This window comes from Canis lupus, chromosome 15 (genome assembly GCF_003254725.2).
Source record: "Canis lupus dingo isolate Sandy chromosome 15, ASM325472v2, whole genome shotgun sequence".
Classification (NCBI taxonomy): Eukaryota; Metazoa; Chordata; class Mammalia; order Carnivora; family Canidae; genus Canis; species Canis lupus.
In genome coordinates this window covers 42292501-42313758 of record NC_064257.1, presented here as the reverse complement: position 1 = coordinate 42313758, position 21258 = coordinate 42292501, and the positions used below count along the sequence as shown (strand labels likewise).

Genomic DNA, 21258 nt, shown 5'->3' with positions numbered 1-21258 from the left:
AAGGTTTTTTTTCCTCCTTTCGTATATGCAAAAATAACCCAGGGCCACATAGGCATTCAGCAGGCACCTGTTATCTATTAGTCCAATTCATTCCTAAATTTCCTGTGCTCGGAGGCCCAGCTAGCGCATCCAGAAAGAAATCGTTGGAGATAAAGGAGGAGGCCCTAGGGGGCAGGTGCTCATGCTAAGAGCTTGGGGACGGAGCCTCATTAAAGCGCCCGTCCCACAGAAGGTCCTGACCACAGGGGTGGTGGCCTGCACTGACAGCCCCCGGTTGGGGACGAGGTGCAGCCTGGTGCCTTCCTGCATGCTGTCCCCTCCCCCTCCAATCCCTGTTGCTTGAAATATGCAGGTATTTCAGTCATGTTTTAACTCCTCTCAGAACTTCGAGCCAAATCTGGGGCTGTGCTTGTTGTTGTTTTATTTTATTTGTTTGTTTAAGAGAGAGAGAGAGAGAGAGAGAGAGAGAACAAGCGCATGAGCAGGGACAGGGGCAGAGGGAGAAGCAAGCTCCCTGCAGGGAGCCCGATGCGGGATCGTGGGAAATAAAATCTTACCTACTGCTACAGGGTGAACATGTGTCCCCTGCCTCCCCTCCCCCCAGTCCTATGGGGAAGCCTCATCTCCGCCAGGACGGTACTGGGGGCTGGGCCTGGGGAGCTGGTCCTAAAGGTGGAGGGTGCACAACTGGCTTTAGAGCCTGTCAGAGATCCTGGAGGGCACTTGCGCCTCTTCTGCCCTGTGAGGACATGAGATGGCAGCAGTCTGCAAGCCAGAGGAGGATTCTCACCTGAACCTGGCGGTGCTAGCACCTCACCTCACACTTCCATCACCCAGGACGCTCAAGAGAAACCTGCTCCTAATACGTCATCTTGTTTACAGTGTTTGTTGCAGTAGCCCGAACCCAGACATCTGTGCTTTGGAAAGTCGTCTGTGACAGTCGTGCGGAGGATGCCACCAGGGGCAGGGGGACAGGTCATGGGGCTCCTGCTGGCAGCCGAGCGGCATTAGGGATGGTGGGGTTAGAACAGTGTAGACATGTGAGTGAGGGAGGAGGGAGCAGGACTGGGAGGCCTGGTGGCCCAGCGGCAGCTTCCCTGGGGAAGCAGGTGGGGGAGGACCGGGTCTTCCTTCCAGCAAGGGAAGAAGGAAGAGGGTGTGTGGAGCCTATCCTCGGCACATTAAGAAGCATCAGCACAGGGGCCTCCAGGGGGGACCTTGGTTCAGTATCTGCCTCTTGGATTCGGCACAGGCCCTGGCCTCAGGTCTTTGTTGTGAGCCCGGTGTTGGGCTCCGTGTTCAGGGGCACTCTGCCTGAGACTCTCCCTCCCTCTGCCCCTCCCCTGGAGCGCTCTCTCTGTCTGAGGTAAACACGTAAATCTTAAGGAAAAAAAGGAGCAACATCAGTGAGTGTGGTGGGGCTGGGGAGATGGGCCCTGTTAGTGGGAAAACAGATGGATGCGCTCCCTGAAGGACAGTGTGGCATAAGCAGCCAGCCCTTCCCCCAAAGTGCCTGCTCCTCACTTAGAAACCCCATCTCTAGAAACCAGAGTGGGTGAATCAGACAAATGCAAAAAGATGTGTGTATGAGACATTCACTGCAGCATGACGATGACGATAGGAAATCGGTCTCAGAAAGTGTGAGGTAGTTGTGTAACAGAATATCACATGGAAATGAACTGATACTTACTGACATTTATTCACATGGAAAGATATCCATCCCATATTGTGGAATGAGAGCTGCCTGGGGAGCGTGGTGTCACCCTGTAAGTTCATACTCCCAGAAAAAGACGGGGCGGTGAATGTAAAATATCAATGATAGCTCTTTCCGGCTGTGGAAAGGTAGGTCTTATTTTCTCCTTTATACTCTTCTTTTTTTCATGATTTATTTATGTTTTTGAAAGAGCATGAGCACAAGCAGGGGAGGGGCAGAGGGACAAGCAGACCCCTGCTGAGCAGGGAGCAGGGAGCCCACACAAGGCTCCATCCTGGGATCCTGAGGTCGGAACCTGAGCAGAGCCCCCACGGCGCCCCTAAAGGTGTCATGGGCGGGGGGGGGGGGGGGGGGGGGGGGGGGGGGCTTGCCCTTACCGGTGTCACATTTCACTCCTCGCCAGCCAGCATCACAGTCACAGGAGCCGTCACCTGAGGGTCCTTGGCTGCATCTCCCGTGGACACAAGAACACACTAAGGGGAGATCGAAGTGGGATACAGGGCAGAAGAAAACTGTTAAACGTCCTCACTACCGCAGCCCACCGCCAAGTCCTTCAAACAGGCAAACGGACCTCCCTCCAGAGGCTCAGCCTCCCAGAGGCTGATCCCTTGCTGAGGGCAAAGGTGATCTCAGCCCAAGCCCCAGGACCTGGTGAGTCTACTCTGATGTAGAAAACCTCCTTTGGAAACTTTCTTTATCTCTACACCCCCAAGATCCATGTTGGCAACCACCCCCAAGCATAAGGCCCACTGATATACATCTAGGGGTCTCATGACTGAGTTTTTACAAAACAGTAATAAATGATCTTTCCTAACAATAGCTGGGCCCCTAAGGATCCTGGAAACCTTGTCTCCAAAACACCCGGGAGGCTTCCGCTCTCCATACCCACCTCCCAACCTGAGAGTCTACGCTGGGCCCTCCCCGTGACCCTGGTGCAGCTCTTCCTGCCCATGAGTCCTGTCCGGGTGTTCTAACAAAACCACTTTTCTACCAAAGACATCTCAAGAATTCTTTCCTGGCCACTGGCTTCGAGCCCTAATGTCTTTCTTACATCGGAAAAGCACCCACAGGTCGTTAGACCTTGGACCCATGTTCAGGGATCGTTTACTAGAAGCAGCTCTTCACACGAAGGGCACCTCGGTCTCTAGCCTGGTTCCAGAGAATCACTGTCTTCATTGGGCTGGGCTGGCAGGAGGGGCAGGGGCAGGGGCAGAGTCGGACCAGGTCGTGACCTGTGGGACTGGGTCGCACTGTGGGTCGGTGACCCATGCGGGGCTAGTGTGCTCAGCTGAGGCTATCTGAGGACGCAGGGCGACACCTGGATGGGATCAGGTTGGCTCCCTAGGGTCTGTCCACTAGGTGTGTGGACCTGCGGCGGCTCTGCCTACTTCAACCGCATGGAACAGCAGGTCCTTGGTCACCTGGCAGCGCCGCCTCTGAGAACTGGCGGGAAGCCTTGGGGTGAATGCCTTCCCCCCAGCAAGGTGTTCAGGCTTGGGGCTCAGCTGGCCCCAGGAAGGTAGAACACGGATCCCCCGTGCAGAAGTCCTGCACACGTGAAAGCAGAAGATGCTTCCAAATGATGGGGGGGCGGGGGGGGGGGCGGTGCTAGACTTGCAAATACGTGTTATGTGGTCCAAGGACAAGGATCCCCTTACATACAGATTTTGTCTGGCTTGGAGGAACTGATGACAAAGCAGTGACACCAGCGGCAACGTATGACTTTTAGGGCAGAGTTGAGAAAAATGCCTTGTTTTCTCATTATGGGATAGGAACCTGTTCCCAAGCATGTGTCCTCCCCGGAGGAAGTCCGGGTCAGAGAATGTAAACAGCTGATGATTTTTGCGAAATCAGCTTAAAGCCTGTGGCCTGCTGACGGTGAATTAATGATCTGCCGGCAAGGGACAGCACAACTCAAAGACAAGTCTCTGGGGCCCAGCAAGACATGCATTCAAATATCAGGCCTCCCCCGGGTGCAACCTCGGGGGAAGCCCTGCAGCCCGGCCTTCACACACAGGCCCACCTGTGAGAGAGGCGCACGTAAGGTACGTGGGAGGAGCCGGACACCTAGCACCCACGGGTGCTTCACCTCTCAAGCAATGTCTGGGCCTGAGAGGCTAGCTGCGGGGCCAGCGCACAGGCAGATGGGAGCCCGCAGTTGGCTGCGGGGCAAGGAACAGATGGCAGGGCGGTCAGGGGGTGGGAGGGTGCGATTAGTGACCTGAGAGTGTTTGAAAACCGGGTTCTATGCAAACAACCCAACCCAGACATCCTTATAATCCCCAGGATGACAGAGGTGGGGCTGGGGGGGTACCCTGGGGGGGGTACCCTGGGGGGGAGGCGGCGGGCGGAGCAGTGAGGGTGGGGCAGGCAGGGTGCGCACCTTGGTCGCAGTGGGCCCCATAGGCGCCAGGGGTGCAGGTTTCACAGGCCGTGCCCGCGAAGCCCGGTCCACACTCGCAGGCGCCTGTGCCGTTCACGCCGTCCAAGCAGATCCCGTTCCCGAAGCACACGTTTCCCGCTTCCCCAGGGCAGGGCTGGCATTGGGGGCCATAGAAGCCGGCACAGCACTCTCGGGTCTGTAAGGGGGACCAGGCCGGGCTGCACGGGGCAGGGGGGCCCTCCATCCGTGGGTTCTGGCCGCTATGGGGTCCAGAAAGTGGGGGGGCGGGGCTGGGTATGCAGAGCTTGGGGGCTGCTGGAGCACGGGGAGGGGGACAGGAAGCTTGGGGGGCTGCTGGAGTGAGGGGAGGTGTTGGGATGTGGGGTGGGTGTGGGGAGAGACAGGAATGAGGCCAGAGGGAAAGGAGGGCAGCAGGAACAGAGAAAAGAGTACTGAGGGGGTGGGGGGAATTTAAGAAGAGGAATCATGAGAGACTCCTGACTCTGGGGAGCAAACACAGGGTTGCAGGAGGGCAAGTGGGGGAGATGGGGTGTGACTGGGTGATGGAGGGCACGTGATGGGATGAGCACTGGCCGTTATACTGTATGTTGGTTAATTGAATTTAAATAAAATATTAAAAAACACAAAACCCAAAAACAACAACAAAAGAATGATGGTGGTGGTGGGGGGGTGATTCTCCTCCCCAGGCTCCTGACCCCTGACCCTGTGCTCCTGAGCCCTGACTCTATGCTCCTGACCCCCAGGTCCTGTGCAGGAGAAGCCCTGGGCATTTTGGATGCAGATTTCTTATCTTTCCCAGAAGCCTTACGGACTCTGCCCTTGGCCTGGGGCCCCCTTTCTTCCTGTTCTTTTCATTTTTTATTTTAATTCCAGTACAGTTCACATGCAATGTTATCTTAGTTTCGGGTGCACAATATAGTGATTCAGTAAGTCTGTACGTTACTCAGTGCTCGTCGTTATAAGTGCACTTTTTTGTTAAGACTGTATTTATTTGGGCAGCCTGGGTGGCTCAGTGGTTTAGCGCCGCCTTCAGCTCAGGGCCTGATCCTGGAGACCCGGTATCGAGTCCCACGTCAGGCCCGCTGCATGGAGCCTGCTTCTCCCTCTGCCTGTGTCTCTGCCTCTCTCTCTCTGTGTGTGTCTGTGTGCATAAATACAATTTATTGTATTTATTTATTCATGAGAGGCACAGACAGAGAGAGATAGAGACACAGGCAGAGGAAGAAGCAGGCTCCCTGGGGGGAACCTGATGCAGGACTTGATCCCAGGACCCCGGATCATGCCCTGAGCCAGCGAGGTGCCCCATAAGTCACACTTTAATCCCCTAAACTGCCTTTATTCCCGAAAGCACCAAACTACCCACATCTATACAACTCAGCACTCATCACATTAAGGGGGCATTACCACAGATCACTAACGATATTCCCTATGCTGCGCTTCTCATCCTTGTCCTGTTTGGTAACTCGAAGTTTGTACCTCACAATCCCCTTCACCTATTTCACTCACTCTCCCTCCCACCTCCCCTCTGGCAACTGCCAGTTGGTTAGCTCTGTGTTTAAGAACCTGGGTTTTTTTTTTTTTTTTTGGTTTTGCTTTGTTTTCATTTTTTGGGGTTTGTTTCCTTGTTCCCTTGTTTCGTTTTTAGATTCTGCACAGGGAATTATTGACTCACAGTGTCTTACATGCGAAGCGAATATAACATTATATGTTAATTAAACTTCAGTAAAAAAATAAATGGCTGAGCATGGCTGTGTTCCAGTAAAACATTTTTGGATACTGGGAAACAAAACCCAAAAAACCCACAAAACCTTCTGCATCCCCAAGCTCTGCAGCCTAAGGGCTGAATCATCCTGTTTCTGCAGGGTTGGCAGAGGCGATGTCTGGTCTTCTGGGAAAGAAGCAGGATAGGAAGTTATAGAGAATTCTCTTGCATATTCCAAAGCAACAGTGCAGAAATGCTGAGCTCTGGGGCCTGTCTTCTAAACAGCCAGGTGCACCTTCTCTTTCCTTCTGGCCCTGCCATGACCCGAGGTGGTCCTCCCAGACTCTCAGTCCTTCACTTTCCTCACGGTGCAAGGGAATATCACAGCTTTATCCTGTTTCCCGACTGAGGTGTCTGTCCTGAGTTTTCCTGCCACCTCTGCTACCTTGTATGGCAGTGACAGCGAGGACAACGAGGGGGAAGAGGAGAGGCAGAAGGATCGACGTGAAGGCATCTGAAAAGTGTGACCTATGATATGACTTCCTGCCAGAATTGGAAGGGCAATTCGATCGTTGTACTCACAATGATGGTCTTCACACATTTTGCCTGGCACCCAATGAACAGGGATCGCTTGCCCATGAAATAGATGGTGTAGATACATCTCTTTATCTCTTTGCCCTGTGGAATGGAGATGCTTGTGTCAGCTCTTTGGTGAGGAGGAAGTTCCAGTTCCTAAGGGCAAGTAGGTGGGTGACATCCTGAGTTTTCTGTGCCTGAAATGTCCTGGACAGGGAAGGGGTTGGCTTCTTGGAGCTGCTTTGTGAAAAGGACACATGCAAACTCCATGTTGGCTGCCAGAACTGAACAGGTGGCAACAGCCAACTGATTACATCTTACAGTGTTTCTGCAACAAGAACTTTGGTCTAGAAAACCAACTCACGTTAGGAAGATTGTCAAGGACATTAGATAAAGACATCCTGCAATAACAAGATTTGAGTCTAGGGAGAGAATCAGCATCGTATCATCACAAATTCTTATTCTCGTGCGATGAAAGGTGCAGAAGCATCTATTTTTTTGGTCATTATTAGAACATTACTAGAAGTAGCTTTTGCAATAAGTGGCTACGAGAAACCCAGATTGGTTGTCAACTCAAAGACATGTTTACTTCTCCCAAGTTTGCTGTCTGTTTATTGGAGAAAGTTGTAACTTCAAGTGTAAAAGGAAATCAGGCAGGTGACATTCACCCAGATTGGATATGGTTTTGGGTGTGGAGTCTGCCTTGTCTGATAAGATTCCTTGCTCTTGTCCTCACCTGGCTTCTGGGATTGGAAGATGTAGAAAGTGAAAAATCCCTCCCTGTATTGCACATCAACTGATGTGAACCCCAGCTCCTATTTAGGTATTAATTAAATTTTGCTTTGGCCCCCCAAAAAGAAATAGATTCAAGACTTTAGAAAGATGAATAAGAGAAGGTAAAATTAAATTAAAACCAAGTGCAGGAATTGAGGGCAGTGAAAATGAGGTGAGCTTGAGGCTCATTTCCTTCCTTCCTTTTTTGGGGGGGGGGTTCTTTGTCTGATTTAGACCTCCTGAGAGCTGCAAACTACTTTGTAAAGCAGACAAAATACTTACCAGTGGTTTAGTTCCAGCTGGGCAGATGGGTTGCTGGAAACACTTCCCACATTTTCCCTTCATAAAGCACAGAGAGGAAAAGTGAACATTTCATGGTTATTACTATTAGCGCAAAGTGAGGCTGCAAGTACTTTGCAGACCTTGGAGTTGAAGGTTTTAGGATATAGAACTGTGACTCAGAAAGGTATTAGGGAGGTTCATCCAGTTGACCTCTGTCCTATTCACTTAGGCTTGCACTCCAACTACTCGAGGCTTGGGGTGTCTGAGCATCGCTTTCCTCTATAGTACCCTTCTGATGCTGCTACTAATCCTTTACCCAGAGGAGGTCTTATCCCATTTACACCCCAATTCCTTTAATAACAGCCTCATGTGTGGAAAATGCACTATTTGGGGAATTGGTCCAGATTCTCAGGCTAAGACGATGGGTCACACTTAACACCCTGTCTTGGGAGCACCCGGGAGCCGAGGGCTTGGCGTGCAGAGGATACGCTCTGTCCTACAACAATGAGCGCACATGAAGAATGTCAGAAATTTTTGAATGTGACCCATTCCTAGGACAAGAGGAGACTGATGTGACTAATTCTTAATGTATTCCCACCAGACAGGACAGTGTGGTCCTTCAGGGCTCTGGCTCTGGGGCCTGGATTTAACTCCTTGCCTGCCACTTGCTGGTCCTGTGAACCTGGGAGCATTACTTGACCTCTTGGTGGCTCCCTTTCCCCATCTGTAATATGGGGACAGCAATCATGCCTATTTTGTAGGGTGTCATGAGCACGGATTGATATATGCAACATGTGTATCGACCTGCATAAAATCCTTATAACTATATAAAGTATGGGCAGTGCCTGGTGCCTAATAAGTGCCTCCAACATCAGCAGTTGTCACTGTTATGGAAAGGCCCCACACCTTCCCATGGGCTGGAGTCCTGGGATTGCATTCTCTGTTACATGGAAATACTCTCATCTCCGTATTTTCTGTCCCAGCAGAGCAGGCGTGGCCAACAGCTGCCTGGGCACACTGTAGGCCCCTCTCTGCACCTACGCGAGGCCTGGCCTGTTTCTCTCTGGGAAGACAATGGCTTGAGTCTTGCTCTATACAACTCTCCAGGAGGTTCCCTGGCACCGACGCTACGGTTCATTGTGCCGGACTGTGAGCCCACACAGAGGGCAGGGATCGTGTCCTATTTATCTTTGATTCTGCTTCTTCATTCACCACAGATGCTCATTCAGTGTGTTGTTGAACTGAACTGAGAGACCCGGATAGATGAATCATATGCTTAAGAAATTCACAAAAAATGAAGCCAACAGTTGCCTCATTGGCCTTGGATATCACTTACTCGCACAATAGTAGTGTCGTTACTGACACACCTGTTCTTCTGAATTTCCAGAACTTTCCCCAAACCGTGGATCACTCCCTTGTCAGTGGCTGCGTTGGTGTAATTTATTGGAGCCTCGTTTACATACAGCTGTGAACAAGAAGATCGAATGTGAGTTTTATTGTGGGGATTTCGAGGGAAACAGGGAAGCTAAGGGCCCGAGGCTATGACATCCCAGCAGCTGGGGGATGTGTCCGGCAGTGTTCCCCTGGAAGGTGACGCCCGCTCGTAGGAAGTGCTCTCCTCATGGAGGGGAGTCTGGGTGACAGGCCCGCATCTGGCACCATGTTGTTGTGTGGGGGACCTGGACTCCGTAACTTTCCTCTCTCAACCTCAATTTCTTCTTTTGTAAAAGGAAGAGGCTGCTCTAGATCACCTGTAAGGTCTCTTTCCACCCTCATGTTAGTTGATTTGTGACTGAAGAATCCTGACTCACGACGGTCACATGAGTCTCACTGGCGAAAAGGCTGTGTGGGCAAGCTCAGCTGTGCCCGGGCGGTGGCCCTGGCGGTCTGAGCACCTGCCCAAACCAGGCACGGAGAACGACCCGCGCTGGCCTCTCAGCACCCTTCTCCGGTAACTTGTAAGCAACCTGCAGAAAGGCCAAGCCCCCGGCACTTAAGAAAAAAAAACAATGAGCATTTTTTTAGTTTTTTTGCTTGTGAAAAGTGTTCCAGTGGGTGGTACCCTCTCCCGGGGCATGCTGTGTGCTGTGAGGTTCTGTGGTATACACTGCTGACTCAGATTCAAGTCTGAGCTGAAACTTGTTTTGTTTTGTTTTAGGAGAGACCACTGGGATGATTGAGTGATGCAAAACAAGCAAATCCATCCATTCATTCATCAGTATAAATAATATAATTGGGAACAAATTGTTCTTTAAAGAAATTGGAGGGATCCCTGGGTGGCGCAGCGGTTTGGCGCCTGCCTTTGGCCCAGGGCGCGATCCTGGAGACCCGGGATCGAATCCCACGTCGGGCTCCCGGTGCATGGAGCCTGCTTCTCCCTCTGCCTGTGTCTCTGCCTCTCTCTCTCTCTCTCTCTCTGTGACTATCATAAATAAATAAAAATTAAAAATAAAAAAGAAATTGGAGAGAGAGCGTGCGTGCGTGCATGTAGGTGTGGGGTGGGAGAGGGGGATCCTTATTGTCCGAAGGAAACGTTGAGTTTGGATCCAGTAAGGGTTTTAGAATGACGGATAACATCCCACGTTTTCTGCAGCCGTGATACTGAAATGACTCCTTGTAGGTGCTGAAATGTGAACTGCCCTGGCACGTCCAAGGCCCTTATGATTCAGCTGGAATCAGGTGAGTTTCCGCTGGGCCTTGAGACAAATCGCGGTGGACCCCACAGAGGTGGGGTCTGAGATTGGGAAAGCAGCGGGAGGCTGGAGGCTGGTGTCAGCGGGGCTGCAGCACAGACGCCCCAAAGCGGAGACACGGAGGTGCTTGAGAATCAACAAAGTGATGGGACTTCTGATGCTGTAACCCTGTGGATGTGGCCTTAAAAAGAGTCTGAATAATTCTCATTCTCAAGAGCACTGTGTGCTGCATTGAAATTCTTATCTGAGCGCAAGCTAGCTGGCTGTGAGGGCTGTCCCCGCGGCTCCCTCGCCCCTCCAGGAAGGGAAGGAGTTACCGGGAAGAGCAGAACCCTGACCGGGACATAGAAGCATTTGTGTATGATGAGGTAAAGATTGCTTTGGACCCAAGGATTTCCAACCAACCGGGAAATAAACGTGACAGAGCTGACCCTGATTCAAGTGATCGTGAGACAACGTTCATCTCTACGTGACGGAGCAAGGAGTGATACGGATAAACACACAAGACATCTATGTCCTTTACCAACAACAAGTTGCCTTACCAGGACAAATAGGGAAAGGATCTCCTCAACGTCATGACGTGACAGGTGGGATCATTTACAGGAGTCAGAGGAAAATACCTGGAGTCAGCTCTATCTGTAACCAAGATTTAGGCTCTTTTTTTTAATTCAAGCAGGTTGAAACAAAACGTCCGCAAAAATTCACTTGTGAAAAATGATGATACCACTGAGAACGTTGTTTTTAACACGGCACTTTTTAAAAGGACCAAAAAAATATTATAGTTAAAAAATGTCTGTGATGGGGTACCTGGGGGCTCAGCAGGTGAGTGTCTGCCTTTGCCCCAGGGCATGATACCAGGGTCCTGGGATGAGTCCCACATCAGGCTCCCCACAGGGAGCCTCTCTGTGTCTCTCATGAATAAGTAAATAAAATCTGTAAAAAAAAAAAAAAAGTCTGTAATTAAACTTTCGTCCTCTCAATACGGTGTGTAGTCTACCTGAAACAATGATTTATTCTTGTTTGTTTTCCTCGGGAGGATTTATACTAGGGCTACATTTGGGTTTCTTGTTGAATGTCCATAAACGATCTTCTTCCTTGAGGTTTGAAATAGGTCATCAGAATTACGCTTGAAGTACTTATGTGTCTTGTCTCATCAATTCTCTTGCGTGAATTCTGAACACGGACCTATTTAGAGGTTGTATGAGATGAAGGCTGGAGCGCTGGTGTGGGGGTCAATTGGTCCTAGGACCGCGGTCTGGATGATCAGGCTGTCGGACCATCACTCACGTGGCCGCTGGGTCCCACCTGTCAGTTGGCCCCCAAGAGCCGGTGCCACGTCCTGGGAGTTGGGCCCTGCTGTGGGTCCTCTTCTATCTTACAGACTGCTTGGGGACTGCCCAAGGGCTGTGTCAGGACTCAGTGTCAAAGGGTTAGTGCCAGGACTGGTGAGGCCCACTCTAACTATCCCAAGGCTGGTGCCGGGGAGGGCGAGCGAGCAGCCTTCTAGTGAAAGACAGGCAACTGCGCTTTGTCGGTAAGGCTCAGGGAGCACTGGGGTGACGACGGATCATGGGGGAAAGGCCAGCACCCCTAGGTTTGAAGTCACAAGACCTCACCTGGCCATCCTGGAGAAAGAAGCCAAGTAGGTAGGGGAAGCCCAGCATGGTCTCCCGGTGCATGCCACTGTGCAGGTCATTCCTCAGCAGCTTCTCTTCCAGGACCACGTGGTACCTGAGTACGTCCTCCTCCTGGACAACAAACAGAATTGGAAGTCACCCCGCAGGTCAGCGAGTCTGTGGGCCCTAGGAGGCTGCCAGGCGCCAGGCACGGTGGGAGGGATAGGAGCCACAGGTTGTGGAATAGGAAGCTGTAGAGGCATCAGGCACAGTAGATGTCAGATACTGAATGGAGACACATCACCTCACACTTGGCCAATCTTCCAGGTGGGATGGCCCAGAACTCGTGCTGTGACCCTAAAACCCAGGTGGAGGGCATGACACCTGATGGAGGGTTTTAAAGATGATTTATTTGAAGAGCATTGCTAGGAAGGGAGAGTCCCACACCTCAGCCTGTGTTTCACCTCAGGGGCCTATAAGGAGATCTAGCTGGATTTTTTGAAAGATGGGATGTGTGTTCTCTGCAGATACAGTGGCCTGTGGGATGGGGGCGGTACTGAGACCTGAGGGTCTCACACCTCAGACAGTTGGCAGGCTGGTCCATCATGGAGGGAGGAGGGGTGTCGCTGTTCGGGACAGCGCGTCCTGTGAGCTGGAGGACTGGGCCTGAGGTCCTGTGTTGGAGGACTGCCTCGGGGGGCACACAGGCCCTGGGGAGAAGCTGGAGGCCTAGGGTCTGAGGACATGACTACAGGAATAGGGTGCATGCACACGGCTCAAGGGCAGTCAGAGACAACCAGGGATGAGCAGGGTCCCTGAAGAGCCACAGGAGCACTGGAGGGAGGGAAGGAGGGATGGGAGGGAGGGATGTGGGAGGTGGGGGATGGGGGGCTATAAAAGATTAGTCACTTGAACATAATCTCTGCAATTTTCTCTCTCTGTGTCGTAATAAATATTTTATGGATTCACAGGAAAAAAAAAAACAAAAAAGGAAAGAAGGAGGGTGAGTGAATGAGACACAGAGAGGAGAGTGAGACAGCACGAGCGTGGGCTTTGCCTCTGGGCCCAGCCCAGAAAGAGCGCTGGCTTCCCAGGACATATGGGTCAGGCATAGCACCTTCCTGCCCCTAAGGTCTCCTGAGCGACCACTGAGACTTCCTGCTCTTCAATGTCAAACCTGATGCCACCACAACTGAGCTCACTGAGCCCGGGATGGGGGTGGGGGTGGGACCAGAAGCACTGCTGGGCAAGGCTGGACGCAGGTGACTTGATGGTCTCTCAGCTCCCAGCCTGCCCCTGACTGCCCGGGACCGCTGTCTACAACTGCCTGTGTCCCGACTCCTGCGCAGCTCTGCCAGTGAAAGTGCTGGAAGGAGGCTGAGGCCAGTCAGAGGGAAGGAGGGAGAGGGGGTACGTCTCCCCTTTGCTCCCTGTCCTTGTGGGCACCCCCAGCCCACCTGCGCCCTGGGAGTGGCAGTGGACTCTGGGAGGGCTGTCTCCCCGACGAAGCGGCTGCGGCGGGCAAGGCACTCCACTGGGTCTGCTCCTGGCCCCCAGGCCCTGGGGGGGGGAGGGTGGGGTCAGAGCGCCTGGCGACCTGCACCTTCTCCATAGCCTGAGAGGTTCTGTGGGCTGTTCCGTTTCTGAGTTGCAGTGACTTTGACCTCTGCCCTTTGCTCTCCCACCCTGGTCGGGGGCAGGGAGTGCCTCCTGCAGCTGCCACCCCACGGCTTCTCTCTCCTCTTCACCTGTCACCTACACCCACACCGATTTGTGCCCAAGAAACCGTTCACACTATTAAAGTCTCTCGGGCACCATGTCCTGCCCCTGCTGGCCCCTGGCTGGCCCCAGAATAAGACAAAGGCCCTGCGACTCTGACAGGGCTGGAATGTTTTTCTGAACTTAACTGAGACTGTCTTTGTAGCTTCAAATGATCCTTGGGCTCTTGGGGAAAACGAGGTTTCATCCCAGGGCAGCAACACCTGAACAGGTTCGCTGGGCACGGGCAGGCTGGGGAAACAGACGAGGGTGGTCTCTGCCCCCCCAGAGCTGCGCTGGCCACTTTCAGGAGTAGGTCCCGCCTTCACGGGCTCCAGAGCCCCCTGGGCCAGTGAAGGCCCAAAGGACCACTCATAACACTGCACAGATGCTGGAGGGTGTGCAAATGGTGCACACTCACAGGACAGATCGTCTGATGGCTCTGAGGCCAGAACTGGCCGGCTTCCCCGAGGAGGTCAGAACAGATGTGGACAAGGGTTGGGTGATTCAGGAGGTAGTGGGTGCATGCGCACCTATGGGTGCATGTGCACGCGTGTGTCCATGTGTGTCAGTGTGTGCGCCTGTGTGTGGGGGCATGGGGGGCTGTGCAGGAGGCATGAGGTGGGGGGTTGTGTGGGGAGCACGGGGGGGCTGTGCGGAGAGCATCGTGGGGGTTCCATGCAGGGAGCACAGAGGGGCCTTATGGGGAGCACCAAGGCCAGAGGCTGCTGAGCGTGCAGTACGTGCCAGCGCGCATCCCTGTCTGAAGCTACAGGGAACAGTGTGCTTGCTGTGCAGATAGCGTCACACGTGTCCTCTCATCGTGGGGGTGCTGGGAACAGGGTGACTCGCTCCTATGACAATTCTGGAGCCGCTGGTGACTAAAGGATGCCTGGTGGCCAGTGGACAGAGGCCTTAATTCCTGGCTGGGTGGTCTGTACTCCATCTTGCAGACATGGGGATGCACCCAGGGTGTCGAGGCACCGAGTGGCACGACTGGGACTGATATCCTGACAAAATCCCCTGATGGCCTTGGAGGAGTCAGGGAGGATGGAGGCCGGAGGGGAGGAGGTAGGAACACATGACCCGCCTCCTCTGCATCCCTGTCACAGGGACCAGGAGACCAGGGGACTGGGAGGCCAGGGCGCGGAGGAGGCATGGGGTCCGGCCCGCTTCCTGGGGCACATGCTGCAGGTATCTGGGGGCGGGCCACTTCCAGAGACAGGGTGTTTCTGGGGTTTCCTGAGGCAGACAGGGAGGGTGCTGGAGAGGGCGCCACCCCTGGGCGGGGGGGTGGGTGAGCACAATGTGGAGACCTGCCAGTGGCTCCCCTACTTCCCCTACTTACTAGGGTGGCGGCCTTCCTCTCCTGGAGGTACTTCTCCACGGCACGGTTGCTGGGAGCGAACACTGTGTAGGCCCCGGCTGCCTCGATGGCACCGGCCAGGCTGTGCTGCTGTGATGGGAGAGGCAGAAGGCATTAAGGCGTTAAGGTGGAAGGCGTTAAGACTCGCAGTGCCTGTGTCCCCCTGCATCCCCCCTCCTGGCCAAGGCCACCTAGATGCATGGTACTCACGGTGATGGAGGCCCGGAAGGTTGAGTAGTCGGGCATCTGGTCCAGCCGCGCCAGCAGGCTCGGTAAGGGGCCAGTCAGACTTCTTCGGGGAATCAGCACCTGGGGAGGGAGCCCCCGCATTCTGTCAGCTGTGTCCACAGGCAGGTCAGGTCACGTGAGCAGATGCACTGACAAGGACCGCTGCATGTGAGTCCCCACGCTGTCCCTGCGGCTGCTGCAAGGGGCAGCTCTCCTCTGAGAGCCACCTGCTGAAGGGGGTGCAGCCTGGGGCCTGCAGTGTGCTGGCTTTGAGCCCCAGGCCACCACCCTCGGCTGGGCACCCGCGTGCCAGTGTTCATGGTGACCTTGACTTGAGGACCCCTGTCCAAGGGCAGGTGTGAGAGGACCTTAGGGAGCCACTGCCGCCAGCGGTCGCACAGAGATGGCACACAGACAGGAGTCTCCGGTGGTTGGTCACCTCCTGCTCAGCGGGTCTCTAACCCCGGAGCTCTGCTCCATGCGTCCTCCTCGTGAGGCTAGGACAGCCGTAGTGTGCTCCCTAGGCCCTGGCACTCACCAGGTGGGAGCATAGGACATGCTCTTCTGTCCAGGGCTTGGCACCGACTGTGCTGCCAGGCCCACCAGCTGTCAGCGGCTACGAGGCTAGGCCCAACCAGGGACCTCGAGTCACAGCAGCCCTCCCTGGGGACATGCCATACTGTGGAGACCGGGCCACACCACGAGGAAGGGGCACAGTATGCCAGGTGAGTCTGCCACCCCCGATTCCCTGGAAGTACAGAGGGGGAGAGAGGAGTAACCTAGCCTTTACTTGGGGGAGGCCTGCTAGGCAGGAGGCACAAAGAGAGGGTGTTTAGTGCTCCCCAGGGAGGGAAGAGGAGGGGGGAGGAGGTGCAAAGAGGGCGTGTGGCCTGGCCACATGTGCCGTCTCCTTGATGACTCAGGCTGTGGGGTAGGGAGGCTTGCAGGAGGTCCCAGAGGGATGACGCTCAGGAGAGGAGAGGGCTGAGGCACCCTTGGACTGCTGGGTGTTGCCACCAGAAATGCAAAGGGGCGGGGGGGTAATTTAGTGCTTTGGGAAGCCAGGATCGCAGAGGAAAAGTAAGCTTGGCAAGTAATGTTGGTCTGCATCCTGAGTCGTAAATCCAGCATGCTCCCTGCAAGTGACCACTAGCTCAAAAATGTGGGTTTTCTTAATGATTCCTGGTAATCCAAGGGAATTGCAAGGCTTTTGCAAAATAATGCACCTAGGAGTCTCACAAATAGCCTCTCTTTGCTGCACAGAAATAGTTGACCTTTTCTGTAGATTAAAACCAAAAGTGCATACTTAAGTGCCAAGGGGGATAATTTTAGGGGAAATGGTATTGGTTAATCGTCTTTTCCTATCTTCCACCTTCCAAAAGTTCCCATAAGGCCCTAAGTTCTAACCCCGATTTTCAATGAAAATCCTAATATAGTAACTGAAAATTATAGGAGAGCTTAAAACTCCGTTTCTCGCTATCCTTTCTTCCTTTCTATTTCATACGTTTGAACACTGTTGCGTCGCGTCTTAGAAGACAATGAAAATTTCAAAAATACTTTTTCTACCCCTTCCCACTTTTTTCTAGGCCTTCCTTACCCCATGTTTGTAGGGGGCAATCATGCAGAAAGGGGAGGGAAAGAGCGACCTGTAACCACCAGCCCTTTTCCCAGCTCTTGGGGAAGACTTTCACGTAAATGAGACATATGACACGTGTGGCCACGCATGACGTAGGAGTCACTGCAGAATGGAAGCCGGGTAAGTAGCACAGAGTCCGACTGACCCTCTAGGCAGTTTTAGCACTGATGTCATGGAGCACGACACATGCCACCCCTGCCAGAGGTGGGTGTTTCTGCCCCCAAAAGATGTGGTGCGGGAGCACAGATGGATGAAGTCAGAAGAGCCGTCTGCGGGGAAGGCTGCGAATGTGTACCTTGCTGATGACGTGTATCACGCCGTTCGTGGCTGCATTGTCACCATCAATGATAGCTGCTCCTTCAATTGTGATATTCTGTGAATGCAAATCAAGGTAGGTCTTCACAGGGCAGTGATTCAGGGACTGAAACTACATCTGCACTTCACACTTCTTGAGCAGTCGTGACTTTGACCCTTTTAACCATGACCTGAGGTTAGAGGTATATTCACATCGTGACACACTAGTTGACCCTCCCACCACACACGCGCAGTGAAGTGATACTTTCCTCTACTTTTTGGGAGGTTCCTGAACACCGATTCTGTTCTTTTCTGCTTCGTTCAAAGGGTGCTGGTTGGGGTTCAGTACAGCCATCCTGTAGTTTGAAAGCATCTGTGGATGGTGTCGTGGGTGGAACTGTGTGTCCTTGGGGCTCACATGTTGGGGTCCTAACCCAGTACCTCACAGTGGGGACTTAGTGGGAAACAGGGTCTTTACAGAGGAACTTGAGTTACAGTGAGACCGGTCGGTGAGCCGTACTCCGATTCGGCTGGGGTCCTCCAGAGGGGGACATGGAGAGCCGTGCGGGGGCGGGAGTGGGGTGGGGGTGGGAGCCCTGAGCTGAATAGAGGGCCTGCGACAGCCCCTCCCACAGCCTCGGGGGCCCACCTTGCACACAGCTTGGCCTCCGGCCTGGCCTCCAGAACCGTAAGAGGAATTCCCTGTTGTCTGAGCCTCTCGCTTGGTGGTGTGCCATTACAGCGGCCCCAGCAGCTCCATCTGACTTTCCTGACCAGAACCCAGCTACTTCTCAAGAATATTATTTACGCGACCTACCCACCTGGCTTGGCCACCAAGCAGCCATGGCTTGGCCGTGCTCCCTTCTGTCCACTTTCTTTCTTCCTCTTCCCACCCCACCCTTTGTCTGAAATCCCTCCTGGGACCCTAGGTCCAGACGTGGGCCTGTCTCACCCTGGCAGCTCCCAGGTCACATCGGCAGAGGCCCTGGAGAGACGTTCCTGGCCACCTTGCACTGACGAGCGGGAGGGAAAGGTGATTGAGAGCAGTAGTTCTAAAACATTCTGGAAGGTGGCTCACGTGCACTGATGTAGCGGTTCTCCCTCTCCAGGAGAACCTTCATTTCTACCTCATGCACCGCACAGAAAGTGCTTTAAAACACTCGTGTACAGCAAGGCAGCCAAGCTTCCCAGAGCAGGCCTGAGTGCAGGCTCTAGTGCATGGCAGTCCACACCGGGAGCCAGGCTTCTGCAGGGCTGCACTCTTCCTTGCGCTCAGTTGGTATCTGCTCAGTGACTCTAATGTCACATAAAATCCTATGGCTTGTGACGGCGCAGCTAGATGGCTACCAGGACCTGCTCGTGTTAGTCACTATGAATAGCCAAGGCTGGGAAAGTGCGCGATATTTACCCAGAACAATGGAAAAGTGTGCCTCTGTGGCTCGGCCTGTGGTCTGTCAGGAAGTGCCTGTGGCCGACCTGTGGCTGGAGGGTCACATTTCGTAGCCTCATTACTACGGGGTAATGCGTGTGTGTCAGGACACGTTGGCAGTTGCTGAGGCTGGGTGGCGCCCCCATGAGACTCCTCTTCCTGGCCTACTCCATTCATGTATTCCTGTGGTGCACACGCTGTACACGCAGACAGCACACATGCAAACAGCCTATTTCTGCTTAGCAGACAGGCTATGGCGCTCTCTTACCCCGTCCGCCTTCGCCACATGAAGAAAGCTGCCCGGCAAAGCTGTGGCCAACCTGTCCAAGGGTGACAGGGCCTGCAGGTCGGCCAGTCCGTAGGTGCCCCGCAGCATGTGGTATCTGGAACAGTCCGTGAGGCCAACCGTGAAACATCGGTGCGTGGAGGACTGTCATGAAGTAGCTAAGGAACCCGGTTCTAGAGCTGGACCACCAGGGTCAGACTCTTCTCCAGGAACTCCTAACCCTGGCACCTTGGGTTACTTACTGGATCAGCCCACACCCCAATGCACAGCTGTAGACCCACATTCTAGGGGCGTTTGGAGGAGGGACCGAACGTATGGAAGGCAGTCAGCGAGAACTTGGGAGCTGGGTGTGAGCTACCACCTCCCAGGGGAAGGAGGCGAGGAGGGTTCCAGAACATGCAGAGTTTTGCAGGGTGCCAAGGACCAGGGCTCCCCCTCCACTGAGCGTTGTGGGACCCAGGAAATCTAACAAAAATCCCCTACCCCTGGACAAGCAGAGCAGGACTAACTCCATTTTGTGCTACACCCGCCATCTCATGCAAACCCCTCCACACGACCTGCCTGTTGTTTAAGGCGCTCCCTCACCCTAGTTTAGCTATTAAGCACACCCTTATCAGAAACTAGCACACATAGGAATGCGGGACCTCTGACCTTTAACCGCCAAAGAATGAAAACCCCTCTTTTGCTCGCCAAACCTGCGCGCCAATTCTAACCAGAATAATAGGCCAGTTCAAATGGTCACTATAAGGTGAATCGTAATTCAATTGGCCACCTGCGTGTGGACCAACATGACTGTAACTTTCTGCGTATGTTAAAATCTCATTGGCCACTGGCCCCTGTAACACTGCTGTGCTTCTTAGTCTCGGGGTCCAAGTCCCTGCTCTGCTGTATGGAGTATACTTGGACCCAAGCTCGAGCTTGTAAATAAACCCTCATGCATTTGCATCGGTGTCGGCTCCTTTGTGGTTTCTCGGATTCGCAGTCTTGGGCACAACAAGCGTTGTTCACCCTGACGCCAGGATGATAGCATGGAGAACAGAACACAGGACACCTACTTTACGAGGGCTGGCATGTGGCTCTTGGACAGCCAGAAGGTTTTCTCATCATGGTCCATGTCTGCAATGGCTTGCTGGGAAGGCACAAGGACGGTGAGGTTGGCGGCAGCCGACAGCAGGGGTTGCAGAGAGGCATCCTGCATCATAGAGGGAGACTAGGTGGGTCTGAGACAGGTTACAGGGCAGGCCGCGTGGACTGCGTGCTTGGCCAAGGAGCCAGGTTCCCTCGGGAGTGATTTCAGGGATGCTGCGAAGGACTCAGGACCCCTTTCCTTAATCCATCCCACCTACTCACTCACCCCACCTCTGACATGCATTCTTTTTATTTAAATGGGTCAGCTTGGTCAAAAGACAACTTTTCCTGAGCCCCTGTCAGACTTTGAACTGTTATCAGTCATTTACTCTGTAGTCTAAACAAGAACCAGAGAATGGTGTTGATGATCATGCATGGGTGTGTGAGCCCTAAAGCCCTGGACACCCCAGGATAAGGATGGCAGGAAGGTTACAGGAGGATTTTCAGCTTGGAGGATGCACTGGGCTCCTGAAATCAAATTTGGCCTACTCTGTTCTCACCCGGAGCTAGTTCGTGGCAGAGGTGCTGTGCTTACGCTTCACGACTGATCCCAGGAAAAAACAGGAAGTCCTGGTCTGTCATGTTCCTAGATTTCTGTGCGTTCACCCACCGCGGCTCATTTCTGGCTGTGACCATGACAGGACTGGAGGTGACTTAGGGGAGATGTGCCCCACTGCACTCGTGCTCTATCTGTATGGGGACCAGCCTGTGCTGCCAGACCCTGTCTTGCTCTCTCTCGTGGGGGTGGGGACAGGCCCCGCAGGACAGGAGCAGCTGCCCTGGTGCCGTGCTGACCGGGCAAGGTCTGTGTGGGCGAGTGGCTACTCGAAGAGCTCACGAATGCTTTGGGGGCACCTGGGCCTTAGGCACAGACGCAGACGTTCACCCCCTGGATGCACTGGGGATGGGATTGTTCACCCCAGGACTTTCCAGGGAAGACGGGGAAGCTCCTCCTGGGCTGAGAGCTGAACACACGCGGACCCAGGTTCTAGCTGTGGACCCCGACCCCTCAGTGCTCTGCAGTCATGGAGGACCTGGCATGGGGACGGGGATGACCCCAGGTTCCAGCTGTGGACCCTGACCCCTCAGTGCTCTGCAGTCATGGAGGACCTAGAATTGGGGTGGGGACTGAGCTGTGGGTGGTGCTGCACACAGCCCCCAACTGGCTGCAAAGCTCCCTAGCCCCACCTGGAGCAGCTGTCCTTTACCCTGCCCATGTGGCAGGATCCCCAGGGGAGCCTTGGGCCCACCACAGGGTACCTGGGGGGGGGCCTAAGTGTGGCCACATAAACAATGTGTGTGTGACCCTGAGGTGCGGTCAGGGGTCAGGGCGGGAACTGCCGCTCTCCACCGCCTCCCCCCCCACCAGCTG

The 21258-nt window shown here is 53.9% G+C and overlaps 1 protein-coding gene and 1 long non-coding RNA gene across 7 annotated transcripts in view; one reads left to right on the top strand and one right to left on the bottom strand.

The window, feature by feature from the left end:
* STAB2 (stabilin 2) overlaps window positions 1-21258 on the bottom strand; it is a 140703-nt gene that overhangs the window by 44190 nt on the left and 75255 nt on the right. For 4 of the 5 annotated variants that reach the window (XR_003132910.3, XM_049094135.1, XM_049094134.1 and 1 more), the window contains exons 29-39: window positions 19814-19950; window positions 18741-18855; window positions 17045-17122; window positions 15096-15194; window positions 14868-14975; window positions 11762-11893; window positions 8789-8917; window positions 7453-7509; window positions 6403-6498; window positions 4098-4293; window positions 2092-2187 (exon numbers count right to left, since the gene is read on the bottom strand). Coding sequence is in view for 4 of the 5 variants with exons in the window: in XM_049094135.1 (XP_048950092.1) it covers window positions 2092-2187; window positions 4098-4293; window positions 6403-6498; window positions 7453-7509; window positions 8789-8917; window positions 11762-11893; window positions 14868-14975; window positions 15096-15194; window positions 17045-17122; window positions 18741-18855; window positions 19814-19950 (1243 nt within the window). In the remaining variant the exon portion in view is untranslated. The remainder of the gene's footprint in view (window positions 1-2091; window positions 2188-4097; window positions 4294-6402; window positions 6499-7452; window positions 7510-8788; window positions 8918-11761; window positions 11894-14867; window positions 14976-15095; window positions 15195-17044; window positions 17123-18740; window positions 18856-19813; window positions 19951-21258) is intronic. The other variant, XM_049094133.1, reaches the window with a different exon arrangement.
* Window positions 1601-11101, top strand: LOC112654295 (uncharacterized). 2 transcript variants are annotated; one of them, XR_007402276.1, is made up of 5 exons: window positions 1601-1842; window positions 2118-2365; window positions 8840-8938; window positions 9183-9410; window positions 9611-11101. It is a non-coding gene; the product is annotated as an uncharacterized LOC112654295 (long non-coding RNA). The 2 variants fall into 2 exon arrangements; XR_007402275.1 differs by lacking the exon at window positions 9183-9410 and having other exon boundaries at window positions 1613-1842; window positions 9611-11099.